General features: G+C 49.8%; 1 protein-coding gene across 4 annotated transcripts in view; it reads left to right on the top strand.

Moving 5' to 3' along the window:
- Positions 1-1,421: 1,421 nt before the first annotated feature.
- FLVCR1 (feline leukemia virus subgroup C cellular receptor 1) overlaps positions 1,422-15,528 on the top strand; it is a 31,783-nt gene continuing 17,676 nt past the window's right edge. The window contains exon 1 of one of the 4 annotated variants that reach the window (XR_003999732.1): positions 1,422-1,793. Coding sequence is in view for 1 of the 4 variants with exons in the window: in XM_030557541.1 (XP_030413401.1) it covers positions 14,623-14,730 (108 nt within the window). In the remaining 3 variants the exon portion in view is untranslated. Of the gene's footprint in view, positions 1,794-3,607; positions 3,738-12,201; positions 12,935-14,432; positions 14,731-15,528 lie in introns of those variants that run through there. The other 3 variants (XM_030557543.1, XM_030557542.1, XM_030557541.1) reach the window with 3 other exon arrangements.

Raw genomic sequence — 15,528 nt, 5'->3', positions numbered from 1 at the left:
TGGCACCATGGAGATGAGCCCTGACTCATGGTTTTTGAAAGCTTGGGATTGGTAATACTAGTGTGAAGGAATGAGGCTGTCTCCTCCTGCAGGGAAGGGTGCTGTAAAACAATGGGTGTGGTTCCTCGCTTTTTGACCTCTGGCTCTGCGTCTTGGGGAAATCATCTTGCAGGACTATCCTATGTCTCTCTAGCTGGGCTCTGGCTCAGTGTATAGGGGGAATGCTTTCTCTCATCTTTGGGGCTCTAGTTCCCCAAAGGGAGCAAGAGGGCAGAGGGGTAGACCCTGAACCAGTCTTCCCTGATGGGAGAGGGTTCCTGCAGGGGCCAAAGGCTTGGATTCTCTCCATCACTACTGCAATCTTCCTGGATGGAGCAGGGAGGCTGAGAAAGCCTGTGGGCTGGACTTTCTTCACTCCTAGTCAGGCAGGATATACACTACAGTTTGAAACAGGATTACATTAATGCACACCAAAGAACTTTCAGTGTGCACCAGCAGGGTCCACACGACTCGGAAGCAGGATCTGTTGGTGTCGTTGCACCGGCAGGCAAGCAGGGTTGGCACTTTCCCCCATCCCCATCTGGGCTCTCCCCCAATTCAGAGGGTGTTCAGCAGCGAAAGGCTCCTGGCTCCTCTCTCAACATTTTCTGGGCTCTGGCTTCCTCTAGAGAAGTGGTCGTTGGGGGGGGGGTGAGGAGCTGGATCCTCTCCCCTCCACTTCCATCTTCCCCATGGGGCACAGACTGAGAGCACGCGGGGAGGGGCTCCTTTCTTTGGGGAGTCCTCCTGCTGCCAGGGTAGGGCGGCTCGATCCTCCCCTTGTCCTGTCGGGGGCAGGATCCTACCTCCTCGCCGGGCTCCCGGCTTCCCCACGTGGGGAGCCCCTCTTCCCAGGGCCCGGCCCCGGGCACCTGAGCGAGCACACGTGGCCTCCGGGAGTGGAAGTGGGAGCGCAAAAGGATGGCGCAGGAGCTCCGCCCCTCTCCTGTGATTGGGCAGTCAGCTTCCGGGAGCCTGTCGGGCTGCGGAGGAGTCGCGTGCGCCAGGACCGGTGTAGGGACTGGCCCCGGCGGGCATCTGTGCCCACTTCCCCTGCAAGCCGGCGGCTGCGGCTGGGGCCGGAGCGGCGCGGGAAGCTGGGCGGGGAGGGCGCGGCCATGGCTGGGGACGGGGCAGAGGAGGAAGATGAGGAGGGGTCAATGCTGGCGGGGCCGCCGCCGCAGCCCAATGGGTTCCTTCCGGGGAAGGAGGCCGAGCGCGGCAGCCCCGCGGCCGGGGCGGATGCAAGGGCGCTCCCGGAGGCGCAGGCCATGCTGCCTGCCCCGGACTCGGGCCCGGGCGTGGCGCGGGCGCCCATCCGGCTCTCCTGGCGCAGGCTGGCGGTGCTGGCCGTGTTCAGCCTCTACTCGCTGGTGAACGCCTTCCAGTGGATCCACTACAGCATCCTGAGCAGCGTCTTCGTGCGCTTCTACCGCGCCTCCTACACCCGCGTGGACTGGCTCTCCATGGTCTACATGGTGGCCTACGTGCCGCTCATCCTGCCGGCCACCTGGCTGCTGGACACCCGCGGCCTGCGCCTCACCGCCCTGCTGGGCTCCGGCCTCAACTGCCTGGGCGCCTGGCTGAAGTGTGCCAGCGTCCGGCAGGACCTCTACCCGGTCACCCTGCTGGCCCAGACCGTGTGTGCGGTGGCCCAGGTCTTCATCCTGGGGCTGCCCTCCCGCATCGCCGCTGTCTGGTTTGGGCCCAAGGAGGTGTCCACTGCCTGCGCTGTGGCCGTGCTGGGCAACCAGGTGAGCGGAGGGGAGGACCTGGGGCAAAGGGGAGGGGAGAGAGCGAATGGGGAAAGGGAGCAAAATATCCAGGGGGGGGCGGATGGGCTGTGTAAGAAGGTGGGAGTCAGGTTTGCGCCCTTCTTGTTAAAAAAGAAATGCCAGGTTGAGTCGTGGGGGAGGAGGGGTAGATCAGTGTTCATCAGTGCAGTAGCCACAAATCCATGGTTTAGAGAGGAGAAATCAAGGTTAAGAAAGAGGGGAAGGAAATCCAGACAGAAGGAGGAGAAGAGAAGTATCTGGTTGAAATTGGGGAAAATCTCAGAAGACGCCGATAGGAGGGAGGGGGACGGGACACTCTTGGATGATGTATTTTTGCGTGCTTGCTTTTGCAATATAGCAGATAGAGTTGATGTTGTTTGAGGAAATTTAAGACCCAAGAGAGATTTTTCCATTGATACACACACAGCAAAATCCTTTATCACAAGAAAGCGAGATTTAAAATCCAGTGCTTTTTTGTGCAGAGCCATAACTGGGTATTTTTGAGCCTGAGGCAAAAATATAAAATTGTGCCCTCCCCCAAGGCCAGCTCTTCGGCTGCAATTCCTCGGTGGGTCCGTCAGTCCCTCTCCGAGGGGAGGGCCTGCCGCCGAATTGTCGCTGGAGAATGAATGAAGCGGCGGCGGTAGAGTCTGTGATTTTGGGGGGTCAACTCCTGATTTTTGATTGCTTGGGCTGGTAATGTTGCTTCCAAGATGGTCTTTGGTTCCAGTCCAGTTCCAATCCAGAGAGGGACTCACAGGTTAAGAGAGGAGGGAGGTGCTGGATATCAGCAGTGGCCACTAGGGATCAGCATGTGTCCTGAGAATGCTGGGAGTTCAGGTTTGCAGGGCAGGATCAGGGGTGGCAGGTTTGTAGCAATTTTGGTGGTGCCCAGAACCTGCCCCTGCCCAAACTCCACCCTCTCACCCACCCAAGTAGGAGTGTGAGGGGTGAGGGCTGGGAATGGGAATGGGAGGGGCTCAGGGCTGGGGCAGAGGGTTGGAGTGTGGGAGGTGAGGTCTCTGGTTGGAACTGGGGATGAGGTGTTTGGGGTGCTGAAGGGGCTCAGGGCTTGGGCAGAGGATTGAGGGTGCGGTGGGGGGGTAAAAGCTTTGACTAGGGGTGTGGGCTCTGGGGTGGGGCAGGGCTGGGGATGAGTTTGGGGTGCAGGCAGGCTGCTCCGGGACAGGGGCCAGAGAGAAGGACTCCCCCCAGCCCTTTCCCTGCTGGCAGCGGCAAGCTCTGGGGGAAGAGCCCCCCTTTCCTGCCCCCCCCAGCAGCACATTCACCCCCACCACTGTCACTACGTTGGCTCCTACGGCCCCTCTCAGGTCCAGACATCTCCCTCGCTTTCCTCATGGTGGGTGCCGGGAGGTGCTGTGTGCGTCTCCTCCCCTGCTGTTGCCCCTGACTGTAGCCTCACTGGGGGTGAGGGATGGGGCTACCTTCTTGCCCAGCATGGGGCAGGAGTGGTGACTGTGGGAGGGGGGCCCCCTTTGCTGCTGGATGGTCCCACTGGAAAATGAAAGGGTCTGAGGGGGAAGGGTAGGCTCAGTTAGTCTGCCCTGGCAGTGGAATTCGGGGGCACTAGGACCCTGTGGCAGCAGTGGCTGCAGGGAGGCAGCATGGAGCTGCTCTGCTCTGGGGCTGGGAAGTGTGGAGGGAGGGAACAAGTCAGGGCCGGTGAGACACTTGGGGGAGGCGCGGGGGGTGGCAGGTGAGGTCGGGGGCGGGGAGGGGGAGATCACCCAGGTTATAAATATCTTCATGCCAGCGGCTTTTTTTTTTTTTTTTTGGTCCCTCCACTGCTTTCTGCGCCCCTCGGCTTTGTGTGCCTGAGGCAAGTGCGTCACTCCTCTTGCCCTTGTTATGACACTGTTTTTGTGCGTCCTCTCCACAAACTAATGAGGTTTTTCCTTGCAGGTGAGTGTGGCAGGCCTACTTAGGGGAAAATCTAAATTAGTTATTAATTTCAATGCTGGCATTGTGTCAGAAACCTGACTGCGCTGATCCAGCATCTCTTCTGAAGCTTTCAAGGGCATATGGGTGTTCGAGGCTCATTATAATTTAATGGAGGCTTTGATTGATGTATGTCTTTTAAACTAAATAAATGTTATAGAAGCTAAGGGTATGTCTACATCTACAATTTTGCAGCGCTGGTTGTTACAGCTGTATTAGTACAGCTGTATAGGGCCAGCGCTGCAGAGTGGCCACACTTACAGCAACCAGCGCTGCAAGTGGTGTTAGATGTGGCCACGCTGCAGCGCTGTTGCACACCGCGGGGAAGGAGACCTGCTTGGAGGGGGGGTCGGGGAACGACAGAGCACACCGCGGGGCTGGATACCTGCTTGGAGGGGGGGTCGGGGAACGCCAGAGCACACCGCGGGGAAGGAGACCTGCTTGGAGGGGGGGTCGGGGAACGACAGAGCACACCGCGGGGCTGGATACCTGCTTGGAGGGGGGGTCGGGGAACGCCAGAGCACACCGCGGGGAAGGAGACCTGCTTGGAGGGGGGGTCGGGGAACGCCAGAGCACACTGCGGGGAAGGAGACCTGCTTGGAGGGGGGGTCGGGGAACGCCAGAGCACACTGCGGGGAAGGAGACCTGCTTGGAAGGGGGGTCGGGGAACGCCAGAGCACACCGCGGGGAAGGAGACCTGCTTGGAGGGCAGTGGAGTTTGCTTAATTACCAGAGAGGCTTCCTCAGGTATGCTGGGATACCTGCTTATTCCATGGAGGTCAACAAAAACGCTGGTGAGTGTCTACACCTGATGACCAGCGCTGGTGATCCAGCGCTGGATCCTCTACACCCGAGGCACAACCGGGTGTACGGCCAGCGCTGCAAACAGGGAGTTGCAGCGCTGGTAATGCCCTGCAGGTGTGTACACATCCTAAGCTGCAGCGCTGTAACCCCCTCACCAGCGCTGCAACTTTGTAGTGTAGACAAGGCCTAAGTTATCTGTCCCTTATAATCTAATATGGCAAGTATTTAAACAAACCACATCAAAGAACAAAACTGAGGTAACATCACCAAATAACTTACAGAGACTCGTTTCAAATATGTACAGCATGGTTCCATTTTTAATAGAGTTTTTCACTAATCCAGTGAAAGTTAGGTAAGCATTGAAGAAAAGTAATGGAGAAACAAGCTTTAGTTGATACTTGTAATGGAGTGAAAAGTCTGGTTAGCTTTATGTTAAATAACTGTGATTAACATTTTCCCAAACAAAAAGCAGAGAAAATAAACACTATAACAAATACAACTATAATACTGCAGCATCAGGGATTGGGGGTGGGGGAAAGAAGATGGTGGGGGATGAGTCATATGGAGATGTAGGCAGGGCTTGTGGTCTGAGCATGAGCCTGGGGCAAACTGTCATCTCTTCCTGAGTCGAGCCATCCTTGCATCAAGGCTCGCCTTCGTGTGCTAGTCTACTTAGGTATTAGCTCTGTGAAATCCCTTTAAGAACTGATTACCCCCATTCCCTGCGCACATCCGTGACTCCCCATCTCAAACCGTCATGTGTTGTTTCTGTGGGGGACGCCATATGGAGGTGGGATGCTCGGGGTAGGCAAGAGGGTCTGCCCCATTCATGCTCCTAAACTCAAGTAGAAGTCTTCATTCTCACCAGCTGTAGTCCTGGTCTGATGAACCAGTTCAGGACAAACAGACTGGGATTGTACTTTGATGAGCCTCAGAAGTCTTGCCAGGATGACTGGATAATTCATGAGAGGAGCTGGTAATTTCAGTCTTGTGGAAATTCAACTGAAAGTCTTCTTACCCCACCATAAGAGTTAGTTCGTTAGTACTAATGCTACGTTTTAGTCACAGGTATTTTTAGTAAAAGTCATGGACAGGTCACAGGCAGTAAACAAAAATTCATGGCCTTTGACCTGTCCATAACTTGTACTATATTCCCCTAACTAATACTTGGGCTGGGGGACCATGGGTGCTCTGGGGTGGTGGTCAGGGGGGCACTGCAGGGACTGGGTGTGGTCTGGAACCCCCTCTAGTGCTGGGTGGGGGGAAGGTTTGGCAGAGCTGGCAAGCTCCCTACTCGGCTCCAGGTGTCCCTGCAGCTTCTAGGGGGAGGGAAGGCCAGGGAGGCTCCCTGCATTGCCCCTGCCATGAGCTCTGGCTTTGCAGCTCCCATTGGCTGGGAACCACAGCCAGTGGGAGCTCTGGTGGTGGCACCTGCAAGCATGTGTAGCATACGGAGCCCCCTGGCTCCTCCACTTAGGAGCTGCAGGGACATGCCAGCAGCTTCTATGGAGCTTCCCCGAGGTTGGAGCTTCCCCGCACCCCAACCTCCTGCCCCAGCCCTGAGCCTCCTCCCACACCCAAACTGCCTCAGCAGTGGCCAGTGCTGCTTGCCCAGGGGCTGCCTGATGTGCTTGGGCAGCCCTGGAGCCAGCTGTACTGGTCGCTGCAGAAGTCACAGAGGTCACGTGACCTCTGTGACAGACATGCAGCCTCAGGATATGTCTACACTACGAGATTATTCCGATGTTACATAAACTGGTTTTATAAAACAGATTGTATAAAGTCGAGTGCACGCTGCCACACTAAGCACATTAATTCGGTGGTGTGCGTCCATGGTCCAAGGCTAGCGTCTATTTCCGGAGCATTTCACTGTGGATAGCCGTCCCGTAGCTATCCCATAGTTCCCGCAGTCTCCCCCACCCATTGGAATTCTGGGTTGAGATCTCAGTGCATGATGGTGCAAAAACAGTGTCGCGGGTGATTCTGGGTAAATGTCATCACTCAATCCTTCCTCTGTGAAAGCAACAGCAGATAATCATTTCGCGCCCTTTTTCCCTGGATTGCCCTGGCAGACGCCATAGCATGGCAACCATGGAGCCTGTTTTGCCTTTTGTCACTGTCAGAGGCTGACAGAGGTGGTACTGCAGCGCTACACAGCAGCATTCATTTGCCTTTGCAAGGTAGCAGAGATGGTTACCATCCCTATTGCACCGTCCGCCATTGTAAACTGGCGATGAGATGACGGTTATCAATCATTTTGTACCGTCTGCTGCTGTCATGGGTGCTCCTGGCTGGCCTTGTTGAGATTGACCGAGGGTGCATGGACAAAAATGGGAATGACTCCCCAGGTCATCCCCTTCTTTATGTTTTGTCTAAAAATAGTCCTGCCTAGAATATGGGGCAAGTCTACTCGAGAGCCAGAGAGCACAGCTGCTCCGGGTCAGAGCCCCAGGGATCCCACAGAAATGATGAGCTGCATGCCATTCTAGGGGGTGACCCTGCAACAGCCCCACTCATTGCTTCCCTCCTCCCACACCCCTCCTGGGCTACCGTGGCTGTGTCCCTCCATTTGTGTGATGAAGTAATAAAGAATGCAGGAATAAGAAACACTGACTTTTTCGAGAGATAAAATGAGGGGGAGGCAACCTCCAGCTGCTATGATAGTCCAGGGAGTACAGAATCTTTTCTTTAGACATGAAAGGGGCGGGGGGGGAGGAGAGGGCTGATGAAGCTCAGGCTCCAGCTGCTATGATGAGGATGGTTACCCAGCATTTTGCACCATCTGCCAAAAATGACAGGGAGTCATTCCCATTTTTTACCCAGGCGCCCCCGGCCGACCTCACTGAGGCCAGCCAGGAGCTCTCACGGGATGGTGACGGTTTTCCACCATTTTGTCCCGTCTGCCATCAGGAAAGGAAGGGGAGGGGATGCTGCTGTTCAGCACCGCAGACATACAGTGACATTGAAAAATGGCAAGAAACGATTTTTTTCCCTTTTGTTTCACCGGGGGGGAGGGGGGAGTTGGTAAATTGACGAGATATACCCTGAAACACCAGGGACAATGTTTTTGACCCTACAGGCATTGGGAGCTAAGCCAAGAATGCAAATGCTTTTCGGAAACTGCGGGGACTGTGGGATAACTGGAGTCCTCAGTCGCCCCTCCCTCCCTCCATGAGTGTCCATTTGATTCTTTGGCTTTCCGTTACGCTTGTCATTCAGCACTGTGCTGAGTCCCTGCTGTGGCCTCTGTCTATCATAGCCTGGAGATTTTTTCAAATGCTTTGTCATTTCGTCTTCTGTAACGGAGCTCTGATAGAACAGATTTGTCTCCCCATACAGTGATCAGAACCAGTATATCTCGTACGGTCCATGCTGGAGCTCTTTTTGGATTTGGGACTGCATGGCCACTTGTGCTGATCAGAGCTCCACGCTGGGCAAACAGGAAGTGAAATTCAAAAGTTCGTGGGGCTTTTCCTGTCTACCTGGCCAGTGCATCCGAGATCAGGTTGCTTTCCAGAGCAGTCACAATGGTGCATTGTGGGATACCGCCCGGAGGCCAATACCATCGATTTGCAGCCACGCTAACCCTAATCTGACATGACAATACTGATTTCAGCGCTACTCGTCTTGTCGGGAAGGAATACAGAAACTGGTTTAAAGAGCCCTTTATATCGATATAAAGGGCCTCATTGTGTGGACGGGTGCAGGGTTAAATTGGTTTAATGCTGCTAAATTTGGTATAAACGCGTAGTGTAGACCAGGCCTTAGTACGCATTATGTCTCCGGCGTTTAAGGCAGTGAGGAAGCTCCTCCACTCCTGTCTGTTTCTGGCAAGTCTTTCAGTGGTGCCCCAGCTGTGCCCCAAGTTTTTCAGCTCAACTTCCACATCTCTTTGCTGTTTTGGGGCAGCCTCATTTTTGCTTACCTTCAGGTGTCCATCTTATAGCTATTCTGGTGGTGGAATCAATTTCCATCCGAAGCGCATGGCCAATCCATCTCCAGTGCCTCCTGGTAATGATGATACTCATATCTTCTTTGCTTCACTGTGTGAATAGGATTACTTGTACTCCTGTTCTTTTTGTGGATACAGACTAACACGGCTGCTAGTCTGAAACCTGTGTGAATAGGTCTCCCAGTGTGTGGGGGATGGAGAGGTAAAGATCGCAGGATGTAGACTTCCCCTGTAGCCTTGCTCCTCTGCATCCCCACTGTGTTTTGTGTGTGGCCACAAAATGATAACACTCCCATCACCTTCAATGGTGTGGGCTCAGGCCCTTGGTGAATTTGACAAAGGTAACAGGGTTTTAAAATATTTTCCCTTCCAGTGGCTCATAGAGACCTAAATTAGATATGCATTCTAGGTTATTACAAGGTGAGATGGTATCAGTGTTTATAGTTAAGATTGTGTAAGACTTTCCATGATAAGACTTTCTTCATTTGCTTATAAGTTTTTAGTTTTTTATTTTGTTTAAAATTTTCTGGGAATTTATCAATGTTTATAACAAAAAATAAAAAACAGATGAAAATCATTCCCCAGAAAACTGCGAAGTTAATTTCCTGCAAATATTAGGGGACCGGGGTGGGGGTGGGGGAATAGAAAGGCAACAAATAAAGAAAAGTAAGAGTGTTGAAAGCAAAAGAGTGGAGAAAGCTTCTAGAGGAGAGGCTAGTCTAGATTTGGTTTTGACAGATAAGGAAGAACTGGTTGAGAATTTGAAAGTGGAGGCAACTTGGGTGAAAGTGACCATGAAATGGTAGAGTTCACGATTCTAAGGAATGGTAGGAGGGAGAACAGCACAATACAGACAATGGATTTAAGAAGGCAGACTTTAGCAAACTCAGAGAGTTGGTAGGTAAAATCCCATGGGAAGCAAGTCTTAAGGGGAAAAACAATTGAAGACAGTTGGCAGTTTTTCAAAGAGACATTATTAAGGGCACAAGAGCAAACTATCCCACTGCATAGGAAAGATAGGAAATATGGCAAGAGACCACCCTGTCTTAACCAAGATATCTTCAATGATCTAAAACTCGAAAAAGAGTCCTACAAAAAGTGGAAACTCGGCCAGATTATAAGGGATGAATATAAACAAATAAGTATGTAGGGACAAAATTAGAAAAGCCAAGGCACGAAACGAGATCAAACTAGCTAGGGACATAAAAGGAAACAAAAAATTCTACAAATACATTAGAAGCAAAAGAAAGACCAAGTACAGAGTAGTCCTGTTACTCAATGAGAGGGGAAAGACAATAACAGAAAATGTGGAAATGGCAGAGGTGTTTAATGACTTCTTTGTTTCGGTTTTCATCAAGAAGGTTGGTGGCGATGGGACGTCTGATATAATGAATGCCAGTGAAAGTGAGGTAGGATCAGAGTCTAAAATAGGGAAAGAACAAGTCAAAAATTACTTAGACAAGTTAGATGTCTTCAGATCACCAGGGCCTGATGAAATGCATCCTAGAATATTCAAGGAGTTGACTGAGGAGTTATCTGAGCCTTTAGCAATTATCTTTGAAAAGTCATGGAAGACAGGAGACATTCCAGAAGACTGGAAAAGGGCAAATATAGTGCCCATCTATAGAAAGGGAAATAAGGACAACCTGGGGAATTACAGACCAGACAGCTTACCCTCTGTACCTGGAAAGATAAGGGAGCAAATAATTAAGCAATCAATTTGCAAACGCCTAGAAGATAAGGTGATAAATGACAGCATGGATTTGTTAAGAACAAATCATATCAGACCAACCTGATAGCTTTCTTTGACAGTGTAAGAAGCCTTGTGGATGGGAGGGAAGCAGTAGATGTGGTATATCTTGACTTTTGTAAGGCTTTTGATACTGTCTCAGGTGACCTCATAAACAAACTAGGAAAATACAACCTAGGTGGAGCTACTGTAAGGTGGGTGCAGACTGGTTGGAAAATTGTTCCCAGAGAGTAGTTATCAATGGTTCACAGTCATGCTGGAAGGGCATAACGAGTGGGGTCCCACAGTCGGTTCTGGGTCTGATTCTGTTCAATATCTTCATCAGTGATTTAGATAATGGCATAGAGAGTACACTTACAAAGTTTGCTGACGATACCAAGCTGGGAGGGGTTGCAAGCCCTCTGGAGTATAGGATTAAAATTCAAAATTATCTGGACAAAGTGGAGAAATGATCTGAAGTAAACAGGATGAAATTCAATAAGGACAAATGCAAAGTATTCCACTTAGGAAGGAACAGTCACTTGCAAACATACAAAATGGGAAATGACTACCTAGGAAGGAGTACTGTAGAAAGGGATCTGGGGGTCATAGTGGATCACAAGCTAAATATGAATCAACAGTATAACTCTGTTGCAAAAAAAGCAAACATCATTCTAGGATGTATTAGTAGGAGTATTGTAAGCAAGACATGAGAAATAATTCTTCCACTCTACTCTGCACTGATTAGGCCTCAACTGGAGTATTGTGGCCCGTTCTGGGCACCACATTTCAGGAAAGATGTGGACAAATTGGAGAAAGTCCAGAGAAGAGCAACAAAAATTGTTAAAGGTCTAGAAAACATGACCTATGAGAGAAGATTGAAAAACTTTGGTTTGTTTAGTCTGCAGAAGAGAAAAGTCAGAGGGGACATAACAGTTTTCAAGTAGATTAAAATGTTGTTACAAGGAGGAGGGAGAAAAATTGTTGTTCTTAAACTCTCAGGATAGGACAAGATGCAATGGGCTTAAATTGCGGCAAGGGCAGTTTAGGTTGGACATTAGGAAAAACTTCCTAACTGTCTGAGTGGTTAAGCACTGGAATAAATTGCCTAGGGATGTGGTGGAATCTCAATCAGAGGGGCCTTTTAAGAGCAGGTTGGACAGACACCTGTCAGGGATGGTCTAGATAATACTTAGTTCTGCCTTGACTGCAGGGGACTGGACTAGATGACCTCTTGAGGTCCCTTCCAGTTCTGATTCTAAAAGCAGTTAATGCTGCAGTTTATTTCATGACCTGTACATTAACAGTATGTACATGTGTATATCTTCCACTGCATTGGCTTGCTTTGACACCCTTGTGTTTACACTTAGATGTGTTTATGTTAATTAGTCTACCTAATTTATTGTGTTTTCTTAACATAGTAAATATTCTTGTGTACTTGTGTGGTCCAAAGTTCATGTGAAAATCAGTAAAAACCAAATAGCTTTTGTAAAACCTAGGAATTTTTCAGTAAAAGTCAGTAATATTTGGGGAAGCACTGAAATGTCTCCTGCCACTGTGAGTGCCTTGTTATGGTGACACAGCAAAACCATCTTCTCTAATGGTGTGGAGCTGAGGTAGACATTGTATGACCTGTGTTGACCCTAACATGGGTTGGCAACCTTTCAGAAGTGGTGTGCCAGGTCTTCATTTATTCACTCTAATTTAAGGTTTCGCGTGCCAGTAATACATTTTAACATTTTTAGAAGGTCTCTTTCTATAAGTCTATAATATATAACTAAACTATTGTTGTATGTAAAGTAAATAAGGTTACTAAAAAGTTTAAGAAGCTTCATTTAAAATTAAATTAAAATGCAGAACCCCCCAGACCAGGACCCGGGCAGTGTGAGTGCCACTGAAAATCAGCTCATGTGCCGTCTTTGGCACCCTTGCCATAGGTTGCCTACCCGTGCCCTAACAGTTCTTCAGCTGTCCCACAATGTCCCATTCCCTGCAACAGCAACCACTCTGGTCACAATTGTGAACTCTACGGCCTAGGGTTCCTGGAGACCAGAAGCCACTATCCACCTTAAAATCCCTCACTTATTTTTGAAGTTTCTTTTCCTGATTGCCCAGCTTGGCGAGCACATTTAGAACGCTCTCTTGTTGTGTGCAGCTGCCCAACCAACCATGCTGGCTCCACACACTAGATGCATTCCTGCCTGGAAAAGACAGGAGGTATTGGATCTCCTGCGCTTGTGGGGAGTAGGGGCTGTGCAAGCACAGCCATAGATGAGGTATAGAAACATGGACATATACAAGCAGATTACATGGGGGATGCAGGCAAAGGAGTGTGATGAGAGGGATCAGCAGTAGCACCATGGGAAAGTGAAGGAACTGTGGCAAGTGTCCCACAAAGCCAGTCAATCTGGTTCTGAGCTGCATATCTACCACTTTGCAAACGAGCTGCATGCCGTATTTGGTGAACACCCCACCAGCACCCTGCACAACATCATGGACACCTTGGCGGAGACCCCGCCATAAGCAGCGAAGAGAAAGAAGTGGGTGGTGGTGGGGAGATGCGGATGAGGGCTTCAGCCATGCCATGAGCCAGGATCTGCTCGAGACTCCACCGCAGTCTGTCCAGTCCTGCCAACTGAGCATAGCTGAGCCCCAGTGAAGTGGAAGGGACCTCAGGTAAGTGTGTGTATATATTTTTTTCTTTATAATCTTTAAAGAGGGCACCTGCCCCAAGCTAACAAGACACACACATTAACTTTTCATTGTTTAATTTGCATGAGAAGAGGTAGGTGTAGTTTGCATGTGCTTTTTTGTTTTCCCATAGGGCTAGGTGGCGGGTATTGCTGTGCAAAACACTTTATGTACACAAAATGTCCCTTGTATCCTCCTGAGAGATCTCAATGGAGGTTTTGATGGAGATACTCAGCAATTCTCTCCTGAAGGTTTCTGGGGATGGCTGCCTTGTTTTTGTCTCTGCAGTAGGCTATATTTCCCTGCCACTCTGCAATTAGTTTGTCTGGCACCATTGCAGTAAACTGACTAGTGACATACGGGCCTGGGCAACTTCAGGACACCAGTAGCAACTATGCTTTCTGTGCCTTTGTCATTCTCAAGAGTGAATATCAGCAAATCCACTACTGCTTGTGGAAAATAATGCCAATATTCAGTGCCATTGCCCTATACTCACACCCATGGAATAGGGACCAAAAATTTATTATTTCATACAGCTGAATTTCCCCCCTCCTCCTGGACATATTCACCATAGCTGGGGCTGGAGAGCGGTGCTGTGCAGAGACACTCCAAAGCTGAAGTGTCAGTAAGCATTCCTTATTAAGGGTTTTTCTCAGAATGAGGGAAGGAAGTTTTGAAACTTGTCTTTTTGTTATGACTGTGTAGCCAGTGTTACATCTGTCTGTTTTATATGTAGCTTCTGCTATTATAGCCTTTAGTGGTGCCCCCCCAGGCCCATAGAATGTCTCACCCAGATAGGGAGGAGGAAGAAGACTGGTGGAAGACCTGTTCAGTGAGATCTTATAAACCAGTGCTGCATTGGACTGTGAAGAGAGGGGGCCAGTGTGGCAGATGGCACAGAGAAGGAGCGAGTAGACAGGAAGAAATCTCAACAGGAAAAGGAGAGGAAGATGCACAGGGACACAATGGGTCTCCTCAGGTAGCAAATCTAAATGCTGCAGACCCTGGTTGACCTGGAAGTCTACAAATCTCAGACTCCCCACCCTTTGCAGTCTTAGAGAACTCCATGGTTAACCGCTCCCTATATCCCCCAGCATATCACATGGCATCTCATGCTGCATCCTATCCGTACCACTGCATGCCAGGGGATAGCAAGGAAAACTGCAGTTTCACATACACTAATCATGGTTCTCAGGGGTTAGTGTTTGTGAAGTCACAACGAACTGTGTTTTTGTGAACTGAAAGCAACAGAAATTGTAATTTGTAATTTGTGTTTGTAATTGGAAAGGCGGCAAAGTTTCATTCTGTTAGTTTATGTTTTCAAGATTGTATTGCATTGCTTGTATTTTTTCACATTGTTTTTCTGCACTGTTTTTGACACTTAATTTTATTCTCCAAAAATAGAAATTTATTATCATCTTTAGTAGTTCTCAGCACACATTGAAGAATGCCTATCGGTATTCAAAACGCATGACACTGTAAGTGGATAGCAAGCACCACACATTTCCTAGCAGCAGCCAAAGCTTACTCCTGGGGGGGAGGTTCTGTGCAAGTGCAGAATTAATGCTCCCTGCAGATTCCTCGTCGCAGGCAGAATAATTGATTCTGATGGAGAGGTGAAGGGAAGCCGTGAGGGGGTCATTCTGCAATTACATCTTTCATCCACCCATCTGATGTGGCACCAGAAGAGAGAGCAGCTGGCGCAAGGATGGGATCAGTCAGCTGTGGAGAGAGAGGGGCCAAAGACGGCCTTCATTACAGCACTCTGCCCATGGGGCCAGGTGAAGCATGGGATATGTGAGGGGGGGGAGGGAATGACATAGTGCAGGGCACACAGAGCTGCTGGGGGAATCACACAGATGGGGGTTCAGAAAGGTTGGGGGGCAGACTGGGGTGTAGGCACAGGAGCTAAGGGGTGACAACATTGAGGCAGGAGCTGAATGGGAGTAGTGGTGCAGGGAGACGAGCATCTATGCCTGACTGAGTCACAGTCCTGCATAGCAGGAGGAGATTAACGTCCTACGCACTTGCATGATAATGGCTCCCACTGTGGTTTTTCCAAAATTATTTCCATTACCAGTTTCCTGAGTGCGATCGCTGCTTTCGTCACTGTCAATGCAGCTATCATTCTGGAGTCCCTATGCTGGACAGTTGTGGTGAGCTTAGCGCACAGATCCAGGAATGGAGCTGTTTGCGTCTGAAAGTTTCAGAGCCATTGCTCGTCTAAAATCTGAATTATGTGATTCCACTGGTTAGTGCTCATTTCTCAAGCCCAGAAGCAGTGCTCCACCATCTGCAGCTGCTTGGTGAACGGCACCAACAACCTTAAATTGTTTTGCGTTATGTCCCTCAGCAGACTGTCCTTGGGGAAATCATCATGTTGTGGTACTTCCTCTAGGTCTCCATGTACAAGAGGTTCAAGTGTCCTGTATTGGCAACATTCATGAGAATAGTGTAGAGCTCTGTGGGCTCCAGGCTTCTGTCAGAGATAGTGGACAGCAAAAAGTGCTGTGTGGGTTGGTGAGGTTTTAAAATACGGTGCTAAAATTATGGGATACGCATGGTACCATAAGATGAAG

Source organism: Gopherus evgoodei, chromosome 3 (assembly GCF_007399415.2).
Source record: "Gopherus evgoodei ecotype Sinaloan lineage chromosome 3, rGopEvg1_v1.p, whole genome shotgun sequence".
Classification (NCBI taxonomy): domain Eukaryota; kingdom Metazoa; phylum Chordata; order Testudines; family Testudinidae; genus Gopherus; species Gopherus evgoodei.
The sequence above is the reverse complement of the archived record's forward strand: the minus strand, read 5'-3'. Positions and strand labels throughout refer to the sequence as shown.